This window comes from Microtus oregoni, unplaced genomic scaffold (assembly GCF_018167655.1).
Source record: "Microtus oregoni isolate MIOR12 unplaced genomic scaffold, Mior012 000015F_ref0000493, whole genome shotgun sequence".
NCBI classification, from domain to species: domain Eukaryota; kingdom Metazoa; phylum Chordata; class Mammalia; order Rodentia; family Cricetidae; genus Microtus; species Microtus oregoni.
Window position 1 is genome coordinate 35157865 of NW_024543074.1, and position 27953 is coordinate 35185817.

A 27953-nucleotide genomic window follows, 5' to 3' on the forward strand; every position below is an offset into this window, starting at 1 on the left:
CATAAGGTGATGCTACTACCATCCTGGGCATAGGGAATCCAAGGGTCTGGGGTGGAAGCCCTGTACAACAGGATCTAATGTGCAGGTCTGGACCAAGACTCAGATAAGCAAACAGGATCTCCTTCCATGCTCTCTCGAATATTCCTCTGTGATGACTTATGGTAACTACCTCACAGGCTGTTTTCTGGAGTCCAGTCACTATGCTGAGCACTTAGCTCCCATCACCCACTTCTGTTTCTTACAACCTAGAGCCTTCACACCAGAATCCACTGCTTGCAGACAAGGTAGAGAATGTGCTCCTGATGGGAGGCAGCAGAGGGCATGCTCTTGCCTGAGCTGCCTACCTTCCATGGTCTTCCGCCATCTCTCTGGGTTACCTTGCTCACTAAAACTCAACCATGGGAATTTTCTCATTCTTTCTTGACCTTCAAGTGTAGTTCAAAATAATGGGTCAATAAACGTGAATGACTGCATGGCCCAACACACTGCACCACTGCAAAAGGCTCGGGAATAACAGAAGCCTGGAGCTGGGTAACGCATATGACCTTTGTCCTCCTGATGGGATTAGCTCAGCTATTCCTACTTTACCACCATTACCATTCAGAACACCATTCAGATCATGATTCAGAGGCCGGTACTGCTCATGCCAATCTCCTCTGCATATGAGCACAATTCTATCAAACCCGAGTTTCCTATACATGCCATCCAAGAGTGGGACTAACTGAATTCTTGAAGTTCCTTCCAGGCCAGTGACAGTCTGCCCCCTGCCTCTACTCCCCAGCTCTATACAGTTGGCAGACATTGTACAGTGAGCATTTGCAACGCTCCCTCTACCTATGAGATGGCTAGGACCTTACTCCTGAAGCGCCACACTGCAACCAAGTCCCTAGCTGGACCTCCCTTTCCATTGAAGCTCTTCACCTCACCTTCACGTGTGCCTTAAACCCATACCCAGGGCCCCCCAAAAACCTGGGAGACACAAGTGAGTTACTCTGATGTTTATTTTAATATATCTTAGTCCACACAGTTGGTATAAAATCAAGAAAAGCAAGCAAAAAAAAGAGAAAGGTCTGGAGTCTTAGCATCAGAAGGGCACCGTATATACATCTACAGTTGGTGGCCAATACAAGTCATTGCCAGACAGTCCCTGGAGGCACAGGACACTCTAGACCCAGCAAGCCAGGGAACTCACAGTCCCAGGGGTCTAGACACTTGTCCTGATGCTCCGACCGTGAGAAAACTGTGGGAGTGATGGAGGCTTTGAGATTTATTTATTGTAGTAATAACAACAGCCTAGCTAGGTACGAAAGCGGTTACAAACCGTTTATATCACACGCAATTATTCAGGTCTCCATTCTACTTTATGTCATCAAACTGTTAATCGAGTTTCCAGTGAGTGGTTTAAGTGATTAGTAATAACAAGGAATGGTAAATCTATAGCACCATTTCACAGACTCCTTGTCTCCAACTTCTCATTGAAAGGTGTGGCCCTGGTAACTCTGCCTACGAGGACGAGTGTCCCAGAGCCACCAGGCATGTTTCTGCAGAGGGCTCTGGTCAGGGCGTTTCGTCTGTGAGTGCTTAGGGCTCCACACAGCGATTCGGGCAGTGGATATTCCTGCGAAATGCACCAGGTCACCCACAGTGAGTGCGGCCGTTGGGGGTTTGTCCCCAAACTTTGGTTATCCTAGTTTGAGTGGGAGGGAGGGAGGTATCTGATTTTAGATGAAAGGGGCCACATGGGAGATTTTTATGTCTGAGCAAAACAAAAGATGAAAACAAAAACAAAGATACTGAGCTTGGTTATAGTGTTAAGATGTAAAGTTCTTTAAGATTCAACACGAGGCTGACAGTCAACATAAAAGCAAACAATCCTATGTACATATATGTAAAAAGTGTTATAAATAGGTTTTATAAACCATAGATATTATATACATCTTCAGTTGACAGCACTCCCCACTCAACCGCGTTCTGTTTGGTTTGACTTGAGTAGAGGTTTGGGGCTAGCTCTTTTTGGTTTGTTGGGTTTGTTTTCTAGTTTCGTTCCTCCCTCCCCGTGTACCCTATGCGCGTTCAGAGCCTAGACAAACAGTGCATCGGGTGCCTCATTCACGTTTCCGTAGGATCACGTAGATGATGCCACTGAGGAGAGCCAGGGGAAAGGCCACCCAGGCCAGGATGTAGGCGAAGCCATAGGAGTACTCAATGTTGGCATTCCACTCGCCATGCCTCACTGTGTAGATGGCCGCTGCACTCATCACGCAAAGACCTGGGAGGAGAAAGACAGTAGGTAACGGGGTTCACAGCGGGACTGTGGCTCTCTGCCACCCGAACCATCCAGCGGGGCTAGACGGGGAGAATGTTCCTCACCTGGATGGGCCTCCCAGCACAGAACTAGGAGGAGACAGCTGGAAAATATGTGTGAAGGGAAAGTGAGCAGCTCCCCTACTTCCAACCTTGGCTGCCCATGCCAAAACCTCTTCTGAGGGTCCTCAGCACACTTTCTGCCTCTTTCTCTCACTGCCACCCTCTCCCAGGCCATTCGAGATGGACAGGGAGGACTCGGACTGCAAGATAAGCCCACCTAGCTCTTCCCAAAAGTGGCTGGGTGTGGATATGCTTGTGAGCCTGTGACCCACCCTACAGACAGGCGGTGTTGTGCGTGACCAGGAACCAGTGGGACTGAACTGACGGTGCACCACTGGTGACGTCGCGGGATAACAACCCAGGCTTGACATCCTGCTGACCAGAGGGGACCAGGAACCCTTAGCAATGTTGTCTCATGAATGGAGTGAGAAGGACCTATTGGTGCTATGGGGCAGACAACGTCTTGCAGTGGAGAGGGAGGCAAGGAGGAAAGGAGGAAAACAGCGAGGCTGAGAATCAAAGCTGCCTGCAGCAGGAGGAGACAGAGAAAGAGCAGCTAGCTCCATTGCACTTGGTGACCCCAGGTCTGAAGCTCAAAACAGATGGGAGATTAGCAGACACACAGAGGGGGTCAGGCCACCCCAACTTTTTGGTACAGCCACCATGCTCAAGGTTGACCACCTATGCCCATGTGACAGCTGTGCCCCTCCACAGAGAGGGGTCCAGTGACATCAGCATCCCAGCCTGGAGCTGGACAAAGGCAGATCTGTTCCCCACTGAAAACAGAGCCTTTGAGGAGCTCTGAGAGACTATTATAAAGGCAGCAGCTGTGTGGGATTCAGGCAGCTCCAGGGCTCCAGTCCCTGGGCCACCTACAGCTAACCTCACTGCTATTTGAGTTGCTGACATGCTGGACAGTTCAACTCTGTTTGAATCAAACAGCAGAAGGGGGGTGATGTCACACAATCCACCCTGATCAGATTGTCCTTTGGCAACTCAGAGGAGACTATGCCCACTCAGTTTGCCCCCACTGGAAAAGCCAAACAATAGTTTTGGAACCGCTGTGGGATGGGACCTAGGACCTGCCACGACCTACAGAAAATGCACAGACAGTAAAGCTGGCCATGTCACAGGAGGCAGGAAGCCGTAGTACTGCTGAGGGACAAGAACAGTTTGGATGCCCTGAGACACACTTGCTCAGCCTTGATCCAGGGTCCTCTTTTAACTTGCCCTGTTGCTCCCTGGGTACCTCTTCCTGTAGGGTGTAGGGATATGAACCAGTGATGGTGGGTTTGCTTAGCATGTGCAAGGCCTATCTCCAACTCCACAAGTGCAAAACAAAGGGAAAACACAAGATAGGTATTTGTGACACCATTAAATAAAACAAACAGGAAAGGCGAGACTCACTCTGGAGTCCATGGCTTCTGCTATCTTTCTGAACCCCTTAATCACAGTAACTGGGACCAACCTGACAGACATGGAGATATATTCTTAAGAGATAAGTGAGTCTCTCAATCAGACTGCTGAAACAATGGACCCCAAAGAAAGAATTTCCCTAGAAATCTCATGTGAGAGAAGGGAAGGGCACCAGGAGGGGGAGAACTTGTCTCCCAGAAAGAGACTTCACGGGGTTCTAATGGCTTGTCAGAACATCTTCCAAGACGAGGCTGAAATTCAGATAATGATGGGTGAGTGGTGGGTGGGACCACACCTTGACTGGGGCTGCTTAGGTGTGCACATCCGTGGCCCTCTATTTGAACTCTGGCTGTTACTTCCAGACCTAGAGAAGGACTCGGGAGAAAGCAGCTCGCGATCTCTTTGTCCTTCTTCCCAGTGTGGCCACACTTGACTAGATCTCCTTTTCCTGTTTTCCACTTTTAATGCGGTCCTTTTTAAATTGGATGCTCGAGGAAAGGTGGCCGGACCTGACTTGGGACACAAGTGTGGTCCCCAAGTTTGATAAGATGCCTACATATCTGAGTTGATTTGGATTCTGCCACGGGGCCACAATTACCTAGGAAACCAGCGGAGGTTGAGGGCCTTCCATGTGCCTGCCTAGGGCTGGTTTGCTGCAAGACAATACACAGCTCTCCTTCTCACTTGGTGTCTGTGTGGTTTCCTTGATGCCCTCCCACCTAGTAAGCCTGACCCAACACAGCAAAGGTAATGATAACAAACATGTAGGAACAGTGGCACCCCGAAAACAGAAATGACTCCAGAAACAAGAAGCAGGATCAGCACGTTCTCCTCTAAGGGGCTTGGAATGTATCGCTCATGAGCAGGGTTTGCGATTAGCGAGAAGGCCCTGGAAGACCTCACAGCAAGGTCAGGGAGCTTTAATGGCTACCCATCAAGTCCCAGGGAGCCCCCACAGAGACATGTTGCAGGAGGCTCTCCAGAGTAAAACCATGTTGCCTGGAGGCAGACAAGCCAGCTAAGGAGGTGCTTTTTGTTATCCCTGAGGAAACTGCCAAGTCAAGAAGCATGTGATCCAGGGATGGAGAGCCCGGTTGACATTCTCACAGCTGGCTAAATATGGGACACTGCATCTTTGGTATACAGAGGGCCAGAAGAGGGAGTGTGTCATGGTAGCTAGACATAGTCTGGAGTTTATTCTCCAGTACCCTCCAGTCCCAGTCAACTGGCAAACACCAGACAGAAAGGTAGGCATCAACGAAGCAAGAAACTAAGTAGAATCCAGAGACAGAACCGTAAGGTATTCACCCTGTGTCAGAAGGTTCTGGGTCCCACACACCATACATGCAGGCTATAGGGAGAAGGTGGAAGCCTTTCCTGTGTTTGTATGTGTTACCACATATTTGGAAGTATTAGCACAGAATGCTGGTGCCGACAGCAGAGAATGCCGCAGGAATCAAAGTCCAGGGGAGTTTGTCAATGTGACTATCTCCACTGAAAGGCACAAGACACTTTCCTAAGAACACCCTTGCCAGCACTCTGAACAGGGCCCTATTCTAAACAGGGCCAATATAGTTCCACGGGTATCACATAAACCAAAGGAAAAAGTCCTCTAGACTGTCCTTGGCTCAGTGAGTAGCCTCAGCATTTACCTCTAAGGATGTGCCCATACTATAGCTTCATTCCTGGTGATGGGTCTGGACTGTTTGGAGACTTTTCTTCTTGAGTCCCCAGGACTCTTTCATGTGTGTCCCATTCCACAGAGCAGTGGGGTGTTCCCAAGTTCAAATATATCCTCATATATAGCACACACACACACACACACACACACACACACACACACACGATGGGGGTTGTGGAGAAAGAGAAAGACGGAGAGAGAGGGAAAAAGCTTCAGGATAAACATCCAATAGTCCAAATATAAACATCCACCACTCTGGCACCATGTCCATGTCCTTCAGAAGGTCCATGTCTCATATAGTTGTCACCATCCACAACTTACCAGCAAGGATTTGGAAGAATCCAGTGATGTAAAAGCGGCCGCCTTTGGTGAGGGTGAAGAGCTGGCAGAAGAACAGGAACAGAGACAGGACGCTGAAGATGACAGACAGAACCATGGTGGCCTGGACAGATTGCAGCCATTCTGGGGGAAGGAACACTTGGTTAGAAAACCTGGCAATGGCCAAGGAGGACCTTCACAAGGCATGTGAGGCCTAGGTGGACTAATTCCTGAGAGCCCCCAACCTGGTGGGAACAGTTAACGTCTGCACTTAGAATATCACCAAGCTACCTTTTCTTGCTGAACCATGGACATTTCTGGAAAGCGCTGTAGGAAAAGTATGTGTCACTGGGAGTTAAGTGCCATTTAAAACACACTGAACTGCCTTCCAATGCTTCTGGCAAATGCGCTGCTCAAACTAGCAGACGGTTCGTGACTTGTATAGTCTAAGTTGTAATTTTCCACTTTACAACACAAAGGTAATGAGCAGTCAGGGAAAACTGTAGTTCACACTTGGAATTCGGAACCTTTCCTGACTGGCCATGGGTCACAAGGGAGACAGCAGCAGGGAATGGCAGTGAGAGGCCACACCCAGTCAGTCACCCAGCCATCATCATGAGCAGAAAGAGCCCATACTGCAGGGTGCAGGGTGCTCAGCCATTGGGTAGCGAGTGTGTTGAATCCATCTTTGACTTAACATTAGTTTCAACTTACAGTGGATTCCCTGAGCCATAACCCTATGGTAACCAGGGAGCATCTGTGTGTATACGTGCTACAGGGTCTGAGCCTCGTCCACGACTTCCTAATAGTCTAGGACCCCCTACACACACATATGAGTTTCTGAAGAACTTGGCAGAATCCCCCTACTATATTCCAAAAATAATAGCTCATAACCAATATTCAGGAGGTTGGCATCCCCCAAAGAGAGCTTCGGAATGCTGTTGGGGGGGGGGCGCTCTTACAGAAAGCAGGAAGAAAGTGCTAAAGACGAATGGGCATGCCATGTTCTCTGCCAGTTCCGTCCTTTTCTTGGTCAGTCTTGACCATGGTCTTTGGCCTCAGCACAGAGCTGTCTGTGATCAGTTAAATCACCAGACAGGACCATGGCTTCTGCGTTCCCACTGTAGTCAACCATGCCATGTTTTCAGCAAATATCTCAACTTCCAACTGCAATTCAGGCAAGGGAGGGTATCCCAGGTCATCATCTGCTGCAAGCTAGTCTGACTTTAGAAGAAATGAAGGAGGAAACAGGCAGGCCTGAGTGTGACAGGGGGACATGGACAGTGTCCACCAGATGGGTTGGACCATGTCTACCCTACTCTCACCAAAGAAGAGAACTGACAGAGAGGGCTTTATCGTCTCAAGGTCATGAGTTGGTGTGCAATAGCTTCAAAGTGCACACATCACCCAGCGGTGGCAGACATCTGTAATTCCAACACTGGAAGATAAAGGTGAGTTCAAGACCAGCCTGAGCTACAGAGAGGGACCCTATCATCAAAAGATGCTTACACCAATGCTTAGCAAGCACCCAAAGACTTGCCCTCTTTCACCATAGCAATGCATACTGGTGCTTTCTCCATTCAGAAAGAAAACAGTGTCTGAGGGGCCAGAAGCAGCCCCAATTTCACGTCACACAGCCAGCATAACATGTGTGCCATTAGCATGTGTTTTTTCCTGACAGTGTGGCTTTCTCTGAAGGCTCATTCTGCAATAAAGCTGATGTTACCATAATCCATTAAAACACTATCTACCTCAGTGAGATGATGCAGAGGCCACAAATCGAAGGTCCTAATCTGAACCTGGAGCCGTGACTCAGCTGTGGCTGGGATGTGTCCCCCAGAGTATGCTGTCCTAAGGGGCAAGGCTGAAGCAGACCCTATGTGGGTCTCATTTTCCAGTAATAAGATCTTTCACTAACACACTGTGAACTACACAGTGTGATTAAACTCAAAATTTTGATCTGTTAAATTTATATAAGTCAGAAAAGTACGCTGTCCTTCATTTATTGACTTTTGAACCCCATTATACATGAGTGATCTAACCCAAAACTGGTTCTCCAACCAGAACAGAATTGGGGATCAGGAGATGTATTCAGTAAACATTTCTTGAGCATCCACACTGGCTGTGGGGATAAGAAGATAAAGAGGCAGTTTTCAACCATAAACACACACAGACAGAACACACAGATCCACAGAGTAAGACCAACTCTATCCTTGGCTACAACCCATGTAAAGTTACTCATGAACAGCTCTCTGAGTCAAACCATTCCAGCCGATGACAGTTTTTAAAAGAGACCCTAACTAAATTATAAGCAAAATAAAAGACAAATGACAACAGATGAGAACACGGAATCTGAGCTGAAATATAAAGGTAGCCAAAGCAAAACGCTTCCCTCTTCCAAGCATGTAAACCACAAAGCCAAGACACAAGGGTCAAGGCTACCCCCACAACAGGAGCTGTCTCAGTGCAGCAGATACACAGGAAATGTATGTTCAAATGATAAAATCTATCAATAATTTTCAAACTCACATGGGACAGCCTTACAGACTGTGTGTTAGGTATTGGGGGGAAAATGTCTCAGGAAAGCAGGGATGACCTAAGCATAAAATAAAACCAGGAGTTGGAAATCAAAAACTAGCCAGGGCCCAGGCCAAGGCTACAGCTGGGAGTATAACGCTTGCCTTGCAAGTACAATGAACACCGGCATAGAAAATAAAACAGACACCAAAATCCATCGGCACACTTAACAGAGGATTTAGACAATCCTTTAAAGAAACGGAGCTGAAAGGCAAAAATGCCATCAGCAAAGAGGGACACTGAAAATTAATGTGCCAGACCCAAGAGCTGTGGCCAAAGCGACCTTCAAAGGAAAATGCCTACCTCTTATGCCTTTACTGGAAAGATACTGAAGAAAGGGGGAATGAACTGTCAACTCAAAAATCGGGAAAAACAAGAATGAAATAAATCCAAAATTAATTGAGTTAGTGCAGATTAATGAAATTGAAGAAATATGACAACATGTCTTTTATATCTGGTGGGGAGAAGAAATGAATATGGAATTGAAGAACAAAACCCTCAACATTAATGATGTTCCTGGAAAGAAACACTTGAAGCTGCAAGAATCCAATTTTATCAAAAACAATGAGCAATATAATGTTATTCTTGTCAATATCTTAACTAGAATTTGACAAAATGATTCAAAACTTCACAAAAAGATGAATGTAGGTTTACCGAGTACTTGCCCAGGCTGCACAACTTCGGTCCCCAGGACTGAATAAACCGAGCATGATGGCTCTTCAAACAGTCAAGGTCATCCTCGGCTGCATAGCAAGTTTAAGGCCAGCCTGGGTTATGTAACACACTGTCTCAAAAACTTTTTCTTCAAAAAAAGAACAGAAGCAAAAAATAACAGCTAACAAGAAGTTTGAAACAAGCACTGAAACAACAAATAGGAGATCAATAACAATATAAAACAGAGGGAAGAAAACCAGAACAGTAAAAGAAAATGACCAGACATCAAGCGCAGACCTCCAGTGTATGTCTTACCTTACATCCTCTCTATTAGCAATACAGGTAATAAAATATAGCTACAATGTACAATTAAAATATTTTACATGCGAAGCTTATAAAGTTTTAGCAATTCAAACCGTATGTTCTAGTCACGGACAGAAAATGGTAGAGTAGGGCAGAAGGAAGACTTCGGATGTCTAGACACAAATTTAGTGTACATTAAATACAGTCCACAAACTGTAAGGAAGGAAATGATGGGGGGTATCAGATGGAGTTGGTCTCTAGCTCACAGATCCACAAGATTAAGGTTCAGAGGGATCAAAGGGTCAGATGTTAAATTAAAAAGCCACATGGATATGTGATTCGCAAGTGATAAATATGAAGCCAGTACATATACAAAGATACTCAACTCCACTAGATAACCAGAGGATGCATGGGAAACTCATGAAGAATGTGATATCAGCTTTTATCTACCCAACTGTTGAAAAGAAGTTTTTAGAGATAGTATCAGGTCTGGTGAGGGGGCTCAGTGGGTAAAAGCACTTGAAGAATCCACAGTGGAAGGAGGAACCAGCTCCCAAAACTCCTCCTCTTACTTCCACACAGGCATCATAACAGCTGAGCACAGGCACTAACAACAGACAGAATTTAGAGTTGATCACATTGCCTGGGTCAACATGATACATGCTGTTTACAGGAACAATGGCAACACAGCCTTTCATTCCTAGAGAGCTGAAGAAATATATTTAAATTTTTCAATGTTTAAGATATAATGGCTCAAAAATTTAATGTCTGTGTCTAGAAGTAAATACTTGAACATATACTCAAAGATATACTTAAAATTTCATCAGCAAAGAATGGCTCTGAAAGTGAGCATGCCACCTGGGAACTGGGGCCAATCAGTCTTCAGGGGACAATCTGCCTCAGATGCCTTTACCAGGGAAATACCAAAAACTGGGGGTTTAACTGTCAACTCCAGAAGCTAGAAAAACAAGAATGAAATAAACCCAAAACTAACTGAGTTAGTAGAGATTCAGGAAGTCAAGCAGGATGTTCCACAGTAGGGTCATTCCTCTCCCAAGGAATAATGAATCAGCGTATCTCCTATAATGTCTGACCTACAGTCAGTCTCCTACAATAATGAACTAGACTATCAACCTACAACGGACCTGCAGCCTTTGAAAAATGACAAATTAAGAAAGCAGTACTTTTATAAGTGCTCAAGACAATAAGGAGTAAAATACACACACATGTGCACAGGGCCATGATGTAAACACACCAAACGATAGTCTTTGCTACACTACATCCCTACAGAAAAAAAACCAAGATCTGTCAGTCTGATGCCAGGAAACCCCCAGGAACTTTATAACATAATGAGGGGGAGTTTAGTCAAAATCCTTTCACTGGATCTGTATCTTCTGACTTACTTTTCATTGAAAGAGAATGTACTCTTCACCTGAATGAAGCCTTCACATCCACAGACTCAACCAGAGAGGCCGAAGATGCTTTTAAAAGCTCTGCCTGTCGTGTGCACACACAGTCTTCCCTTACCCGCACTCCCTGAAGAGTACAATGACAACTATTTACCCAGGCTCCACACTGCACTCCTGTTAAGCTATCCAAGCACACAGAAAAATGTGCAAAGGTTATGCACAAATACTAACTACCCCACTGAGTGTGAGGAGCTTGAGTTTAAGAGGATTTGGGCAGTAGGCTGGGAACGAATCCACACTTCATAATGAAAAGCAACTTGACATGTATTAGGTGAACATTAAACACGTTTAAAAATTACAAGGTAAAGAAGATCCGGCAGTGTCAATAGTGAGGATTGGGTTTCCGAAACTTGAAAGGACTGCAGGATTCTGGGCATAGAGTAAAGAGATCCACTTGTCGTCAAGTGTCATCCATCAGGTGCTAGTCAAGGACAGTCAAGGATAAGCAGAGCCAGGCCTTGGAGACAGCAGCCTCCATGACAGTCCCAAGACTGGCTTGGCCCACTGGCTGCTCAAAGGGGAAAGCCTGCAATGCCCTAAAAGGGCTGTCCATCTACCCTACCATTCCTCCCAGCCAGAATCACTCTCAGACTTAGAACAGAGGGATGGCTAGGGCAGAGGGGTGGGGGCTTGAGCCCATGTGAGAACAGGCTCAGGCAATGATGAGCAAAGCCAGGCTCTCCCTGGCAGCCATGTGTGTGTGCTCATTGGAATAGCCCCAAGGTGGCTCTGCTGCCACCTATTTAACTTGTCACTTGCCTCTTGGAGAACTGAACTGCCCTTCTCTAGATTGACTTACTATCCCAGGTCATAGGGATGCAAGGATTCAGGCTACAGTGAAAGACCTATTAAAGGAGGAGAGTACAGAAGTTAGTCCATGTGACTCTGGGGTTCAATCTCATTGGAAGAGGGAGGAAGAAGAAAAGGAAGGAGAAAAAGGGAGGGAGGGAGGAAGGAAGGAAAAGAAGGAGGAAAGAAGAAGCAATGGGAAAGAAGGAAAAAGCATTGGCAAATAAAGCCAGCCCCACTCACACAGATGGTGCTAGCAGCAGAGAAACAACCTTTTATATGTAGTGACTGGAGGGTCCATTCTAGGCACCTCCATTCAGGTCACACAAAGTGGCGTTGTGCTGGGGACCACAGAATTCACAGAAGTGATGCGACCTGGGAACCAACCAGAACTCCAAAAAGCGTTCTGACTTAATTTTGATTTCTCTGTGTTTTTCATCCCAGCACAGCAGCACTGTGAAGCATCAGCAGACAAGTGTCTGTCTACTTAGCAAGCTGACTGCAGTGAGCTGGAAGATTAAGCTTTGGGGGGGTCACTGAACCTCAGCAGGAAGCACGTAAACCAGTGGGTGTGGCCGACTTATCCGATAAACCCTTATTTAGTAAATCAAGTGGTGGCTTTACTTTGGCCTCTAAAGTTAGTTCCCCCATGTTTGCTAGAGCAAGGCAAGAGGCTAATGTTGACAATAGAGAGAAACAGAAGCGCGCAGCGGGGGGGGGGGGGTATCAATTTGAAACTTGTTTCTAGTGAACTGCAAAGGCCGGCGTGGTAATACCCTGCTCCCCACTAACTGAGAGCCTACAATAATTGAGTATATAACCCAAGGAAACCTCTTGTCGTTCTCCAGTGCTCACTTAGTAAGGAATTCAAAGGAGATACCTGGGGGATTGTAGGAGCTAAGTCTAAGCCAATCTCAACCCTTGGTACTAAACCACAGTGAAAAAGCCTGCATGGTCTTAGCAGGCCTGCAGATCCAATGAGATGCCAGCTGCCAGGGCTACAGACAACTTTCTGTTTTGGGCTGTGGCTGCAGACAAACCCAAGAGCTGGCTAACCCAGGCTTCCCTTCAAGGTCAGATTCCTGCCCAGAGCCAGCTGATCAGAGAAGGAAATACATCTGCCCCCTCGGCTATATTCTTAGCCCAGGGCCTACAGTCTAGATGGTGAAGGGCTCAGAAAACACGAACAGTTCATCTGCCTCTGTCATTATCAGCACAGAGTCAGCCTCTATGCCTGACCTCTGGTTTCCCCATTGGGCAATTTGTGAATGGTTTTCTGATTCCAGAGAGAGAGCTCACCAGAGTCTAGAATGTAGCTGTGAGTAGATCGGTGACTTACTTAGCCTGCTTGATGATATGGGTTTGGTCTTCAGGGTCACCAAAAACCATTATAAATAGTAAGTACTTACGTTGAAAATGTGGAAATGTAAGGTAGAAAAGGTAGAACACAAACTGGGGACATGGAAGAAAGCCATCGGGGAAGGGGTAAATCACAAAGGCAGGAGTCTGTGCCTCCCATAGCCACAGTGCTGCACTCCTCAAAGTCACATGGCAACCCCCAGATCAGGACCCCCGCCCTCAAATCTCCAACCCACCACCATCACACAAAAATCACCATTTTCTCTGATTTCTCAGTATGAATGCCATTCCAGAACTCACTGGATTTCCAAGCAGCCTCCACCCTCAACAATGTGGCCTCTGCTTACCCTTCGCCCACCAGCTTGGTGGCCCAGAGTCCAGTGTGGGTCCTGTCCTAGGACCTCCGCCCCTACCCCAGCAGTTTGACTTAAGAATCGGGACTCAAGCCAATTTTACCCATGACCCCTGTAGATCACATAGAAAAGCAAGGCGTGACCCTGGGGCTCGCAGAGATCAGGAAGGCTCACCTCTGCTGAGACCTTTGCAGCTGGTGATTACGGAGGTGTTCTAGTGGGAGCAACCTGCAGCTGGACATTAGTGGACACAAAGTGCCCGGTGTGGGGTAGAAAGAACCCTCACATCAAGGGACTCTAATGACATCTGATAGCAGGTCACATATGTCACTAATACAAAAATCCAAAATGTTAAAAATATCTGGATCTTGACACAGTGGGGGAGTTCTTCACCTGACTCAGAGTGATGGGTACACTGAATATGTGGACATTCATCTTTGGGCTATGAATATAAGTTGTATATAAATACATGTCATGTTTAGATCTGGATCCCTCGTCAAACGGAGTTAATGCATATGCAAGTGTTCCAACATCTAAAAACACCCTAAACCAGAGCTGCCTCCAGATGCAGACCCTTTGGCTAAGATGCTCAGTTCACACAAGCACTCAGTGAACTGCACTCCTAATTAAGAGGTTTGTGCAAGACATACTAACTAGTTGTATACTCCGATACCGATGCTCTTCTGCGCACTGGGTCTTGGACTGGCACAGGGATTCCTATGTGCCCCCTGGGGTCCCTGAGTTACCTGAACAGAGGAAGCTTCCAAAAGCTTTCTCTGTACCTTGTTAGGAAACTGGAGAAACAGGAAGATCTGCAGAAAATGTTTACTCCAAGACTTAATAAGTCGATACCAAAAGTGGGGGGTGGCGTGGGTTTCATGCTCAGGTGTATTAGCCCCTCTCTATGGACACTCACAGTATGTAGTGAATTACTACAGGCCCCAAGAAGTTGTGCTCTTGTTTAAAAAAAAATAATAAAAGCTTGAATAACTTATGGAGCTTAATATTTTTTAAATCATTGACCATAGCACCCACTTGAAATCACTGAGTCTGGCCACAGAAGAGAGAGGCAGATTCCACTGCATAGCATGAGCCATATGAATGCAGACAGGGAATGGCTGGGCTATCTCTGCGATCTTTGGGTTTTACAGGATTTCTTCATACAAGAAAGACAGAAATCCTCCACCTCCCTCAGCAGATAAAAAAAAGGCCACCATGGAGATTACAGTCCCCACACTCACCAGGAACAGAATGCCACCCACTCTCTCCTATGCACAAAGCCCTTCTGTGCTCCCCGGGTCCCCTGATGATGTATGTGATCCCCAAGAACAAGCTCAAGGGTCAGCCACCTCCTTGGGTCCACCTATATGACAATTACACCGTGGATGTGCAGAGGCCCTGGGACCTGGGCAGCGAGGACTCTGACTGTGTGCCCTACCTTAGCACGGGTGACTGGTAAGACATCAGGGCACCTGCCAGCCTGCCCCATTTGCTAGAGATAGACCAGTGTAAGAGAGCATGGACTTCTGGGACTTCAGTGACTTGTTTTTCCACCACAAGGCACTGAAGTGCCAGAAAAGTCAACAATGTACTTGAATGCCTTCCCTGGCACCGTTTCGATTTAGAATCCACAGAAGAGAGAGGATGGGGAGGGGAGATGCTGTGGCATGGAGAGACAGCTTTGCTAAGCCAAACCCACAGGTCCTCTTCACACTTGCTGCCTGCCCAGACCATACAGTGGGAACCCTGGAGCAGTCTCACTAGCTCCAGAGAAGCCACAGAAAGGAGGCGACGAAACTGCAGTCCTCCACTATTGGAAGACTTGTCAACAGAACAAAGGCTGCTGCCACATCCCGTGCTGGTGCAAAGACCACTGGGAAGTTGTCCACTTCTTGAGGGTGAGCAATGGGACACAGTGAGCCCAAGTCTAGAAAAAATGGCACAGGGGAAAGCAACCAGGAGTGACTGCCCCAGGTGACAGAAGCTGTGGGATGAACAAGGGAATTTTTCAAATGACTTTGTCTCATGGGCTTCCTCTCCCACCCCAGGTTGCTGGTCCCAAGATTCCCACCTTGGCAGGTCCCCATTAACCTCTAACCAAGGCTCAGCTCAAGAGTGTTCCTCCTTTGCCCCCTCTTCTCCACTTCAGCCCCAGGACCCTGAATACCCTCCATCACAGATTCAAGATGTCCAATTGTTGGGATCCAGCGAGACTGGTCCCCGGGGACTGCTAAATCTAAAAGAGACCTTGCTGACACCACTGATGAGCAAATCTGATCCTGGTTTCCATCCTCCAATGCCCCATCTCACTTCTATCTCCTGCCCCACAAACCTAGACATCATTTCTAACCATGCTTCCACAAAACCCTACGTCTAATGCAGCGCCAAAAGCTACGACGAGTACAGCCCCTCCTCCTCTCCTCCCAATCAGGCAAGCCTCTACCAATGTCCTACATTCTAAAGTGGGTTGAATGTAGAACTCTAACAAGAAGGCCTGGCATAGGGCTTACATCATCGTTGTCACCAGGGCTGTCACTATCCATCATTCCTGGCCTGGACCATCACAACAGTTCCTCGCTAGTCCTTTGCCTTTGCCCGGAACTAATTTTCAAAACGCCCACCCTCCACTGTGGACAAAGGGGTGTTCTATGACCAGTTGCTTCTTCCTCCTCAGGGACAGCAGTCTACCTCGTTTCTACAAGTTTCTAAACACAACTTCTGCTCTCAGGATTGTTTCTTAATTATAACTAAGTCTCTCAACCAACTGTGAGCTCCATAGGGCAGAGACCTGGTCTTTCTTATGCCTCCACGTGCCCAATTTCTGGAACCAAGTCTACGGTACAGGAAGGCTTCCACATACATGAAGAACACGTGGCTGCAGCTCACTGGTTTCTCCTCAGAGAGGAAAAGCTTTTCTTGGAAGCAGGGTGCTCCCTATCGCTAGCAGGGTAGACACACAGAAGGCTTATTGCAGAGGTGTCTCTAAACGGATGGGGAAAGCAGCAGATAGCTGGAGGCTCTTGCATGCCAGCGGCTGTATTTTCAGTCCATAGGCCCAAGCATCTTCCTCTCACATGCCCTCAAGTCAAGCCATGACCAAGCACTCTCCCTGCTCCTAAAATGCAAAGGATGTTTTTGGGATTCCGGGGAAACCCCAAGAATGTAGCTGATATCATATCTTGTGATATAGTATCACACTGACCATAATAATTGGTTATTATGGAAGTGACGCACTATGCTATCTATGCATGCATGCGTTGCACTACTGGGCTCAGGCAATCCTCTCACATCAGCCTCAGTGTTTAAACAGCAAAGACTGCGTATGTTCCATATTAATGCCTACGTATTGTCATCTGATTAAAAAAAAAAGTCAGGAGATCAAATGTCACATCCCATCCCCTGATTCCTTTTCCTGCCAGAGAACCTATGAGATCCTGTGAATTCAAGACCCATTGCTGCAGTGGAATTCTGGGTTGGCCTGGGGAGCCACAAAAATGTTAAACTGTGAACCGTGAGCCCACAAATGCAAAGGGCCTTTGGGTTTCCTGAAGTCTGACCTGAAGCTGAGCCACAGCAAGGAAATGGTCTGGCGCCCTTGCCAAAATGACAGTGTCATCCCAAGGCCGAGCGAGATGAAGTCTGGCATCATTTTGGAGGCAGAGACAAAAGAGACCACCAAGAGTGTTCAGGGGGACTGATGCTGGCAGGACAGATGTTTTCCTGTTTCCAACCCCAGCAATGCCACCCACAACATAGAGACTGCCGTGAGTTTGTCACTGTCCTTTAGAATGGAAAAGAAGGACAAGGAAGTCTTACTGGCTTCTGGTCTGAGCCCCAGGCATCCTCTGAGACAGAGAGGTCCTCTGCAGCTGAGAGGGCCAATTTCGCCAGAGGGCCTATAGGGCATCTCCAACCACTATGAAGGCATTGGGGGTGTGGTTATTCCCTTCATGTTCTGGGTTGAATAGACACTTTCTAAAATCAAAGATGTGTCAAGAATGAGCATATATTTTTTTTTTTTGCTGCCATGGCCCTCATCCTATAATACAACAGAGCAGTTTCTAAGTGGGTATGAGTCTAGGCACACCAAAGGCCAAGTTCTTGTGTACCTGACTGACCTCAGCTGTGTTCTCGGAAGCCAATGAGGAGGCCAAGGCCAGGTTGAGCCCTTCCAACCCTCAGGCACCCAAGCAGCCTGGGATCTGACCCTTCTGCTCCAGATTAGGTTCACACAGGTTCACAGATTTGGAGATTACGTCTATGCATTTTTTAAAAAAATAGAAATTCAAAACACTAGGCACAGGTTCACTTAACGACAAAGCAGATGTGCTGCCTGGACCTGGAGCAGGGGTTCCTCAGCTCCATCACAGGGGCTTGGAGAAACGCTGGAGTCTGGAAGAATCTTTAGACACACCCCATTCTGGCCCCACTCCGCTGTTCTGCTCTCTTCCCCTGTGATCTTGTGCTCAGTGCTCCTCCTGACTAGAGCCTCTCCCAGACAGTCACAGTTTACTCCAGGATCAGGGTGACTCTGGAGATGGTGACTTGGGTGGGACCTCTTAAACAGCCCAGGAGAACTCTCTAGCAGGTGGCTGAACATGAGTCTGACGTTTGGAAGAGAAGAATGTGCTGAAAGAAAATGAGGACTCATGGTACTGACAAAGGACTCTGAGATTTCACTATACTTGAGGAGGAAGAGGGAAATGGAGGAAGAGAGCATGGAAAGGGAGGGAAGGGAGGGAGGGAGGGAGGAAGGGAGAAAGATGGAGGGGTACAGAGAGAGGGAGGGAAGGAAGGAGGGAGGGAGGGAAAGAGATGGAAGAGAGGGAAGGAAGGGAGAAGAAGGGAGAAAGATGAAGGGGGACAGAGAGACAGAGGGAGGAAAGGAGAAAAAGAACGAGGGAGGGCGGGAAGAGACAGAAAGAGAGACATTTTTGAGACAATCCTACTCCATTTCTCTGCCTTCTTATAAATGAGCAAGGCATAATTGATAACTGAGCTCCAACAAAAGGAAGAAACAAACATGAGCTTCCAGGCACATTCCATCCAAAGGGGCAAGAGCACAGTCTTTCTTCCCTGCTGTGTTCGCCCTGCCACTGAGGGCAAGGATGAGAAGGCTAGAACTCCAGCAGCCTGTACACTCACGTCAGATGAGAACCAACCCCAAAATATAGCAAAGAAATGAGCTGGAAAGTATCTCATTCCCTAAAAATGCCGTGATGAAACGCCATGTATCTCCCAGGCTGCAGTGCTCGGATTTCATTACAAAGGGGGAAAATTAAACTCATTTGTAGCACTGACATTTGAAGAGGTTCTACCCAATGGAGTCAATCCTAACACTAACCAAAACTCGAGCCAACTGGTCTACCATGCCCCATCTTCTTGCAGTAGGTCATTGTCCAGACAGAGCATACCTCCCTGCTTGCCTGTATTTACTTAAATCCTGCCTGCCCTTTGGAGAAGGGATCATATTCTGCCTCCCACTGTAGACTGCCCTTCCACTTCCTCCTGAACCCAGGCACGGTCTGTCTGCCCCCTCTCCTCGGGCACCTGGCCCGGTGTGCCTTCACAGTGAGTGACTCATGCCCCCACACTCAGTGAGCTTCAGCATCAGCAAGGGCAAGATCCCTGACTGCCAAGGCCAAGAGCTCCCAAGCCTCTGGGCAGGTCCCACAGAGCCAGTTCACCTCTGCCTACTGCAGGGATTGAGCAGGGCAGGGGCCAGAAAGTAAGTGAATCAGTGTAGAAAAACCTGAGAGGGTGAGAAGGAGTTGAGGGCCCATGAAGAACACGTAAAACTAGACCCAGCGCAAAGAGATGGCTCTGTAAAGAGACGTGATTCACCTTTGGGCTTGATAGGATAGCTATCGGGCTGCCCAGAGTACACACTAGCAGTCCACACCCACATAGCAGTGGCTTCTATGACAACAGAGCAGCCCCACCCCTATCCCAGGGAGAGAGAGAGAGAGTAGAGCTTTAATGACCTTTCAGAGACGGAGCAAGTTGGAGCTAAAATAGTGGCTTGTGGCCATGGTGTCCCAACTACTCAAGGGAGCTGAAGGACAGGGAATCCCTTGAACCCAAGAATTCAAGACCAACCTTGGTGGCAGAAAAACCCCAAGGGGAGGTAGGAAGCCTGTCATATAAAGGGACTTTACGTGCTCGGCACACAATCTTATCAAATCACTATCAATAATGATTACCTCAAAGAGAATGTTTCCAACATTCTAAGGACAAACACAACTCATTTAATTCAGAGAACAACTAAACACCATTCATTCAAAAAGGTGGCCCAATGCTTTAAAAGTAACTTTGTAACTCTCTGTTGTTGCTCACTTTATTGTTGGATACCATGGACCAGGCAAAGCAGGCCCAGGGGACTGATCCCTGGGAGCTTAGTCTGTAACATGCTGACACACCTGGAAGACCTCAGGCAGGTAATTACTACTTGGGGAGTGTAAATCGAAACTCATAATTTAGAATAAGCCCAAGTGGAAGCAAGCCCGGCTTTTGGGGGACCTTTTCTGAATGCTTCAAAAGCCCATTAATGTTGGAGCTACAACCTGGGGTTCCCAGAAAAGCCATCAAGAAGACTTGGAACACATTAACAAACTGAGCAGAATCACTGTGGGATAGCCCAGGAAGATGAATGTGTCAGACACGGAGAAGTTGAGAAGCAAGTTTCCTCTTTAAAATAGTACCGGTGTCTCTTTAATATGTGCTTCTGGCACCGAGGAACAGCTATTTATTGTGTAGGAAGATGCAGTGTGGGCCAATAAATGGGCTACCCAGCTGTACCTTCCATTCTCTCTTGCAGACAGCTTGTGCACAGCTTAGCAGTTCCTCTGCCTCCTCGTTTCAGCTGAAACTCAGGCAGTTTTAATATGCCTGCCAAAACTGTTCCCTTCCGGGCCTGAGAGTCTTGAATTCTGTGCCAACCCCACGTGGCCAGATGCCACTTGGGGACAGCGCCTGTGGACACCAGCCCCAAGGGCCCATAGAAAGCTGACTTTTGCAGGCTGTCTTGCCCCTTAACGATCACTAGGTGTCAGTGGTGAGGCAGAAGACACCCAGCCTGAAAGCGCAGGGAACTTCTGCCAGACCTTAAGGCTGAAGCAGTTGAAACCTGATTCTGTGGCTTTGGGGGACCGAGAGCAGTCTCATCTCTTTCTCAGGCACTCGTGAACAGTATTCACTTAGTTGGCTGCCGACTCACTGTGCAACCTCTAGGATGGTTTCAATTTAGTGTGTCCCACACACCCAGATGAAGTATTACCCATTTCAAAGGAACTGGGGTCTTTGTTGTGTCCCCAGAACTGTGGAATTTTAAAACAGCCTTTCGCCTCTCCTCCCTGTGAATATGTTACCAGTTGCCCTGAGCAAAGGTCTTTCATTTGCTTTACACTTCGACCTACTCTTGCCAAGTCTATAGGAAGAGAGAAATCAGCGAAGGAACTGGATTGCACTGAGCTGAGAGTCACTTCACTGTCTGCTCTGTGGGGCTGCATAATAACCGATCCCTCTCACTGACTGTGGCACCTTCAATGAAACATGAGAGCCATTTACAGTAAGACGGAAGCCGTCCTTAACTGGCCTTTTGAAGTCAGAATTCCAGGTCTCCCTGGGGCCAGGACCCATCCTTGGGAACATAAGACTAAGTCTTGGCAGAAATTTCATGACTACACCTCCACCAGAGCTCTCCTAGTGGGCCCTTGATTTCATCCACAGCCTGGTTTCCAACACCCCACAGCCAAAGATGATGAGAGCAGAGGAGAAATACAGTCTGTGGAGAAAGGTCCACAGGCTCAGCTTATGATGCTAAATGGTACCACTGAGGCCCAAGACCTAGGAAGGCAGTCTGGTAACTGGGATGGGGGCAAACCTGGCCAGGCCATCTTCGGGAAATCTCTAATGCTGCAGGGGGAAGATGCAGGACATTTCTGATGGAGACAGTCACCAGACCAAACATGTCTGTAGTATCACCTGTTGTCATGGGCTTTGCTTTAGGTGAACCGGCATGCTACCTCCTCTGCTTAACTGTGTCCGAATTGCTTTACCCACTTCGAACATTACACAAAGCAATCAGAGCAAGCTGAAGGCGTGACTCAGGCAGGGTCACAGGAATACTGAAGTCTCCCTCACGAGACAACTGGCCCTGCCTCTCACGTCGGTTTCATGGGTCTGCAACACATTCCACCCCACCCAGTAGGCGCTTTCTAGACCAGAGCCCCAAGAACTGATGTTTTGAGGTGCAAAAGAAGAGCCCTCGGGACCACTGGAGCAGAGCGCCAAACTAGTCTCTCACCGCTCACTGATGATGCGGAACAATGTTGGACAGCGCCATAGATGGATGTGGTACAATTCTGCCAGAGATCAGTCGTGTGTCCATTGGTCACGAGCCATTGCTGGAAACAATAAGACACTCCAATTAGTGAAGCAGCCGGCGAGGAAGGAATAAAAGCAGCAGGGTGAGGATGGTAGAGCGGCCTTCTGCTGTAGGCCTGCCCCACCCCCACCCAGTGAGACCAGCACAGGTTACTCCCCAGCCTGCTTCACTCATCACCTGGAGGCCCACCCCCACCCCACCCCTACCCCTCAACCCCGGTCCTTCCCCTGCAAGCACAGGCCACTCCCTGGTAAAGTTAACAATTGTGACCCAGGAATGCGGGGTGCCAGCCTGACACAGGTATTTGCGGAGTGGGGAGCACTGCCTTGTGTGTGAGAAGCACTTTGGAAATAGAAAGGTCTCTCACACGCACACAGATACCCGCACATACATACGCTACTGCATGGAGAGGTGTGGGGCACAGCAGGAACGAGGCACTTGCCAAAGGACAGTGTCCCCAAGCTCTACCCCGGCACGTGGACACTTCCTGGGAGTCATTCCTAGTCCCGACCTCTATAAGCCCACTTCTTCTCATATCTATTTCTTGGGTGAGCACGGAGGGGTCAGGGTCTTAGGTAGCCCAGGCTGTCCTCAAACTAGGTAGCCAAGGATGACCCTGAGCTTCTGACCCTTCTGCTTCTACCTCGGGAAGGGCTGCACTACCGTACACAGGTTCATGCCAGGCTAGGGTCTGAACCCAAGCTTCATGCTTGCTCACCAAGCACTGTGACAGCTGAGCTTATCATTCCTATTGCTATCAAGATTAGCATCAACCATAGTCACAATTAAAATCTCGTTAATAATAAAACAATCTACAAATCCCAAACCTACTTCTCAGAACCCACACTTCCACCTTGCCTTACATTAAGACATTAAAGCCAGAAGCATACATCTTCATGGACAAGAAAGTAAACTTAAAAGAACTAATCCACTGTGTTTGACAGTTTCATAACACGTTTTCCCTGCCCAGTTCCTATCAGTGGAGGGCAGTCCGGCAAGATACAACAGGCCTGCTGCAATACTGGCTAGAGACTTGCAAACTTTTCTCCAGGTAAGCCGATTTTAACTTGATAACTCCAAGTCCTAAAGAGTTTTATAAAAGAAACAGCTCGTCTGAGCTATGATTTGGGGAAAGAAGATTTTCTAAATTGCCCACTTAGTTCCAAGAGGCTACGTCAAGGTAAAGAAAAGCAATCCAATCTTAGCAACCGGAGGCCAAGAATCATGGATCTACCGTGCAGTCAGCCCCTTTGGCTCAGAGGCCTGAGCAGCTAAGTTCTTCCCGTCCTTGCTCACTTCCTATCCTACCCCTAACTCTGGCCCGACTTTCTCAAAGGACTGAAAAGAAGCGGGAGGCCAGAAAGTGCAAAACCAAATGTCCCTGGGCCTCTGAGATGTTCAGCCCTCTGCAAATATCATTCCAGTTTGGCACCTGGAATCCCAGAGCAGGAATAGCTGCCGCCCCTCAAGGAGCCTCCCCTGCCCGCCTGCACTCACGCTGACGATGGTGGAGACGAACAGCAACACTAGCACAGCGACGTGGAGGAACAGGATCCCCAACAACAGTAGGAGCATGGTGACTGGGAGTTGGGCTCGGGCTCGGTGGAGTGGTGCCTGCACAGAGAGGGAGGCGGGTGTGAGGCCGGTGGCCCTGGCCTGGGGGCCCAGCTGGCCGGGAGGGGGCAGCAGCCGCCATCCCTATCCCCGCCCAGCGCCCGCCCGCGATCCAACATCTTTTGCCTTTGGAACAAAACAAGCAAGTGGTACGCACGTCTCGATCACCCCGGGAGGCGCGCGGAGGAGAGGAGTTTCCAGAAGGATGAGCCGAGGCCACAGCAAGCCTCCGCCCAGCCGGGGCTCCTCTTTTGGCTCGTGGGACTCCGAAGGCCACAGAGGCCACGTCCCTGCCCGAGTCACAGGGCGGATTTCCCCGGGGGCGGGAGGTTCAACGGGTGGCGCCAGGATTGTAGTCAGCGGCCTGGGGTCGCCCGCTGCCTGAGGCTGTTTTCCCAGACCCCAGCGGGCCTCGCGTTCCGTTACTTGCCTCCAAGTTTCCACCGGGTTTTGCCAGCTGAGAGGAGCCGCCCCGCCCGGGGATCGGCCTAGACGCTGGCAGCTCCCGGATCGGGAGAGCCGGCGGGCTGGAGGAATGCCCGGTTCCCGAGCTTCCCGCGCGCGCGGGGCTCAGCGCCTTTCCTGCGCCCCAGGGGGCTAAAGGCCTTGAGTCCGGCAAGCTCCACACTCTCCCCACACACACCCCACAACACTCCCACGGACAGCCAGGCTGAGCCCGCCGCAGGCAGGGCCCCTACGCGTACCCTGTCTAGTTTTCCACCCCGAGTGGATGCGCCAGGAGTCCTATCCTGGGGTGCCACTGACTGGCGGGAAGGAGGTTGTATAAAACGGCTGACTGAGTTTGAGAAGTCCCGCAGGTCAGAGTTGGCAAGACGTGTTTCTGCGGTCCGGAGATCCTATCCCCCAACCCTTCACAGATTTAGAGAGCTAAAGCTTGGTGATCTGATAGCGAATGTGTTCAGCTGTGAAAGACTGGCTGCAGCTGGGTGGACCAGTTAAGGACAGAACCTTGGGCCAAGGAGACTTCAAAATAGTTTTGACAAGTATTCTATCCCAGACACTCCATTTTCCTCCCAAGAAACACATCAAAAACAAAAACCCAGGAATCCACAGATATAAATAAGATTTTTCCATGCTTTCCAGAAAAATTAAAATTACATCGGATGGCTTCAAGTAGGAGGGAGCAAGAGCAGATAAGGCCCATGGCTAGGACCTGAAGGGCCAGAGGTCTGGGATACCATCCTAGGTATTTTAACAGTACATCTTCTGGAAAGAATCGCGTGATCGCCCCAGCCACCTTCTATCCAGACAAGGCCACCACCCTGGGTAGACTAGAAAGGAAGCAGGCAGGGGTCTCGGAGCTCTGCCACAAGACGGCCCTGTGGAGGGCTGAAGCCCGGTCACCATTCTAGGCGGACTACCTCCGGACGGATGCCCAGGTTTATCCCCCACCTCCTTCACTTTCCCTACCAACTTACTTGCAGTTCAAAGGGACAGCTGTCTCAGAGCAGAGTGGCCTCAGGCACAAACTCCGGTGCGACCTCTGGCTTGCTGGCGTCCCCAAAAGACAGCCGTGCAGTGGGGTTGCGTGCGCGCAAAGCAAGGGGGCAGTGGGAGGCTCCCGGCGTTCCCCTTTAACGGGAACTACGCCCTGTTTGCGTCGCTGCAGAAGGGTGTGTCCCGGGGTCAGCGTGTGCGGGAGGGCGGGCCTCCCCGAGGAGAGGGGGCAGGCGGGCGGGGCGCCGACTGCCCCAGACAGTTACTTGGACTTAAGACACCTCCGGAAAAGCAGATCTCTGCAAAACCTCCACTTTTATTCGAAGCTGGAGGCCCCTGGGCTTCTCGCCTCCCACCTCCTCTAGCTCTGTGGTACTTAGACCCTGTTGACCAGTAAATCGTACCTTCATCCCCCCCCCACACTCCCAGCCTACATAAGTAAAGCTTGCCCCGCCTCATGCCGCATGTGCACAGTCCGGTGGCACCCAAGCAGACCGTGCCTATGCGGGGACTGAGGCTGGATCCCCTCTCCTACTGGCAACCCGGACCTCTGGGACCTTGCACTCCTGGCTTGCTTGATCTTAATTGGGCTTGTCCTCAAAACACCCATCCTGGCTATGCTATACCTGTTTATGCCTAGAAAGTGTGCCGGCTTCCAGGGATTCAGGAGACATATCTAGAGGACCCTGCTAGGACCAGAATTGCCCGGGGTGGGGGTGGGGGCACTGATAAAGAGACAAGGAGTCCTAGGATCCGGCTCCTCCTAACTTTGGCAAACCCAGATTACAACCGCATATAAGTTTAGGGTGAAGTTTGCCTGAGGCAATCTGGCCTGGCTCCCAGTCTTGGCTGGAGTCCTGACCGGTGGGGCGAGGGGAAGGGGGTGAGGGAACTGGCCATCTGAGGAGGTGCGGAAGAGCGGCCAGAGAAACTAGCTGATTCATAGCCGCCTGAGTTGTGGCCCTCCCAGAGTTATAGAGGGAGAGGCTAGGCAGCCCTTACTGGAGATTGCCCAAGTGGCCATCAGGACACCTGTGTCGGCCGACTGAGCAAGGAGCCAATACGTTAAAGGTCTCTACCCGCACATCCACACCCTCCCTACCTATTATGAGTCGTGTGTCATAGAGCCCTAGATGACTCACATAGTTCCATATTACTTTGCTATGTGAAGGTGGTCATCATTTGAACTCATTGTCTAGTCTTGCTTATTAAATAAAAAGATGAATTTGAAGGACTCTTCGGACAACGATCTTTTAAATTTTCTTATCAGATTAAAAAGAACACTTGTGAAATTCTTATCCAATGACCTGTCTATGCCAGGTGTTCTACCTGGGCTGGGCACACAGCGGGACGAGAGGAGCCATGGGGACCGTGGTTGAGGTCGGGGCTCTGTGCTCAGGCACCCCTAATCAGCCAGCTTCCTCCTGTTGTGAGCGTTCCCTGAGTGTTAGTGTTTTCAATGTCGCTGGGAAGAGCTACTTGCGCCTGCACTGAAGGGCGTGGTGATCCATCAAGAAGATATGCTCAAAGCCCTTAGCGGTGCGTCTGGAACAAAATACAGGACCAGACCACAAACACACCACTATGATAAGAACGCCACATTTAATATTCACAACCCTACAAGGCAGGCCTAGCCACCTCCGGACTAAAATACATTAGAATGCCCGGAGTTTTACAGCTACACAAGAGTGTATGTGACGAAGGATTGAGAAAATGGAGCTAAGTCTTCGATTTTTATGGTCATTTTCATGTTGAGTGTGTCCTAGAAGTCACTGCACTCTTACTTACTTAAAACCCTATTTGTTCCAAGCCTTCTCGGTGGCACTGCATTTAGCTCGGGATTCTCTTCCCTTCCTGTTAAGGGAGCTTTGAAAGGCCGTCTAATATACATCTGGAGGAGGGGACGGTTGTAGGTGCATCCACACTCTGCCCTTCCCCAACTCGGTATTTCAGCCAGTAATAGCCTGGGTCATAGCCACACCACAAGCTGCCAGAAAGATGACCCCATCTGTCCCTTGCTGCCTCTTGCTTCCTGGCCAGCTCCCAGTGCTACAGAGGAAATGCTACTGAGGAAGTGCTGTACAAGCCTGGCCACACCCAGAGCCTGCTGGCCACAGGTGGAAGGGGCCATGCCCCAGCCCCGCTGGCCAGCTGTGCGAATACAGCTGTTTGCACTAGGGCAAGGCATCTAGGTCCCCCTCCCCCTTCCAATTTGCATGTATTCAGGTTCTAGATGCTCTCAGCTCACTCTCTTGCCTCCCCAGTCAAATACACACCTGGATTTTAAGCAAGAAGAGTTCCTGTCACTTTCAGTACCTTTGTGCTGTCTCCATTAGAGTCACTTCCATGTGCAGGTTTCAGTGGACGGGAACTGAGCTGCACTATAACATACCACACCACCCAGAGGCATCATTTGCCAATAAAACTCACCAGAACAACGGTGTAACGCCTTCCTCTACACGGATTTCTTTGCAGTCAAATGCAAAGGGTGGATGGCAAGCCCTGCCCACAGGACAGCAGATGCCCACAGCTGACACGGATCTGAGCTCTGCTGCTTCCAGCCAGGCTCCCTGAGATGTTCTCTGGTGGAGCTCCCTGTAACTGAAGCTGGACTAGGCGTCTTTCCAGTTTATTCAGGGGCCGGTCCAATGCTGGGATATGTCATGGTGGCCTGAGAGATTCTCAGCCTCTACTATTTAAAGAGACAGTGTCCACTGTGTAACCTCTGAAAGAGAGTGATCCCAAGAGGCCCTGCAGGAAACGAAGAGCTTGGAATGAATTCGGGATGTTCCTGAAGCCAAGAACCCAGGGCTCTTCTCCCTGGAAACACTTAGCCTATGTACAAGCAAGGAGGTCCAGCCCATTCTCAGTAGGCTCTCTGTAATTCTGTGGAGTCTGCAAGACCAAAATCTACTGTGCAATGGACATATGCACACAGCATTAACTGCAAGAAAACCAGCATCCTTCTATGGCATTCCAACGTGGCACAAATCACCCCCTCAGCGCATCATACCAGGGAACCAAACATGGATGTTAGTGTTACCCAAGTTAGCTCCATTTTTCTGGGTGCCCAGTTAGCAAGGGTCCATGCTACCTGCTTTCTGCCGTGATTCTCTCTGCTCCAACATACCATGCTGACATATTATGACAACATACATCCCATGCTGGTAGTGCATTAGAATGGAAGTTAGGGAAATATGTCTTCCAGG

The 27953-nt window shown here is 49.0% G+C and overlaps 1 protein-coding gene across 2 annotated transcripts; it reads right to left on the reverse strand.

Annotated features, from left to right (window-relative positions):
* Positions 1–989: 989 nt before the first annotated feature.
* On the reverse strand, positions 990–27280 carry Pmp22 (peripheral myelin protein 22). Of its 2 annotated transcripts, none has more exons than XM_041664680.1 (5): positions 27175–27280; positions 23170–23286; positions 21592–21691; positions 5786–5926; positions 990–2269 (listed from the first exon to the last, which is right to left on the reverse strand). In XM_041664680.1, exons 2-5 carry the CDS (start codon positions 23245–23247, stop codon positions 2106–2108), a joined length of 483 nt encoding a protein of 160 aa, XP_041520614.1. In that variant the 5' UTR covers positions 23248–23286; positions 27175–27280; the 3' UTR covers positions 990–2105. The 2 variants fall into 2 exon arrangements, with proteins under 2 accessions (XP_041520614.1, XP_041520613.1); XM_041664679.1 differs by lacking the exon at positions 27175–27280 and adding an exon at positions 24726–24877.
* Positions 27281–27953: the final 673 nt, after the last annotated feature.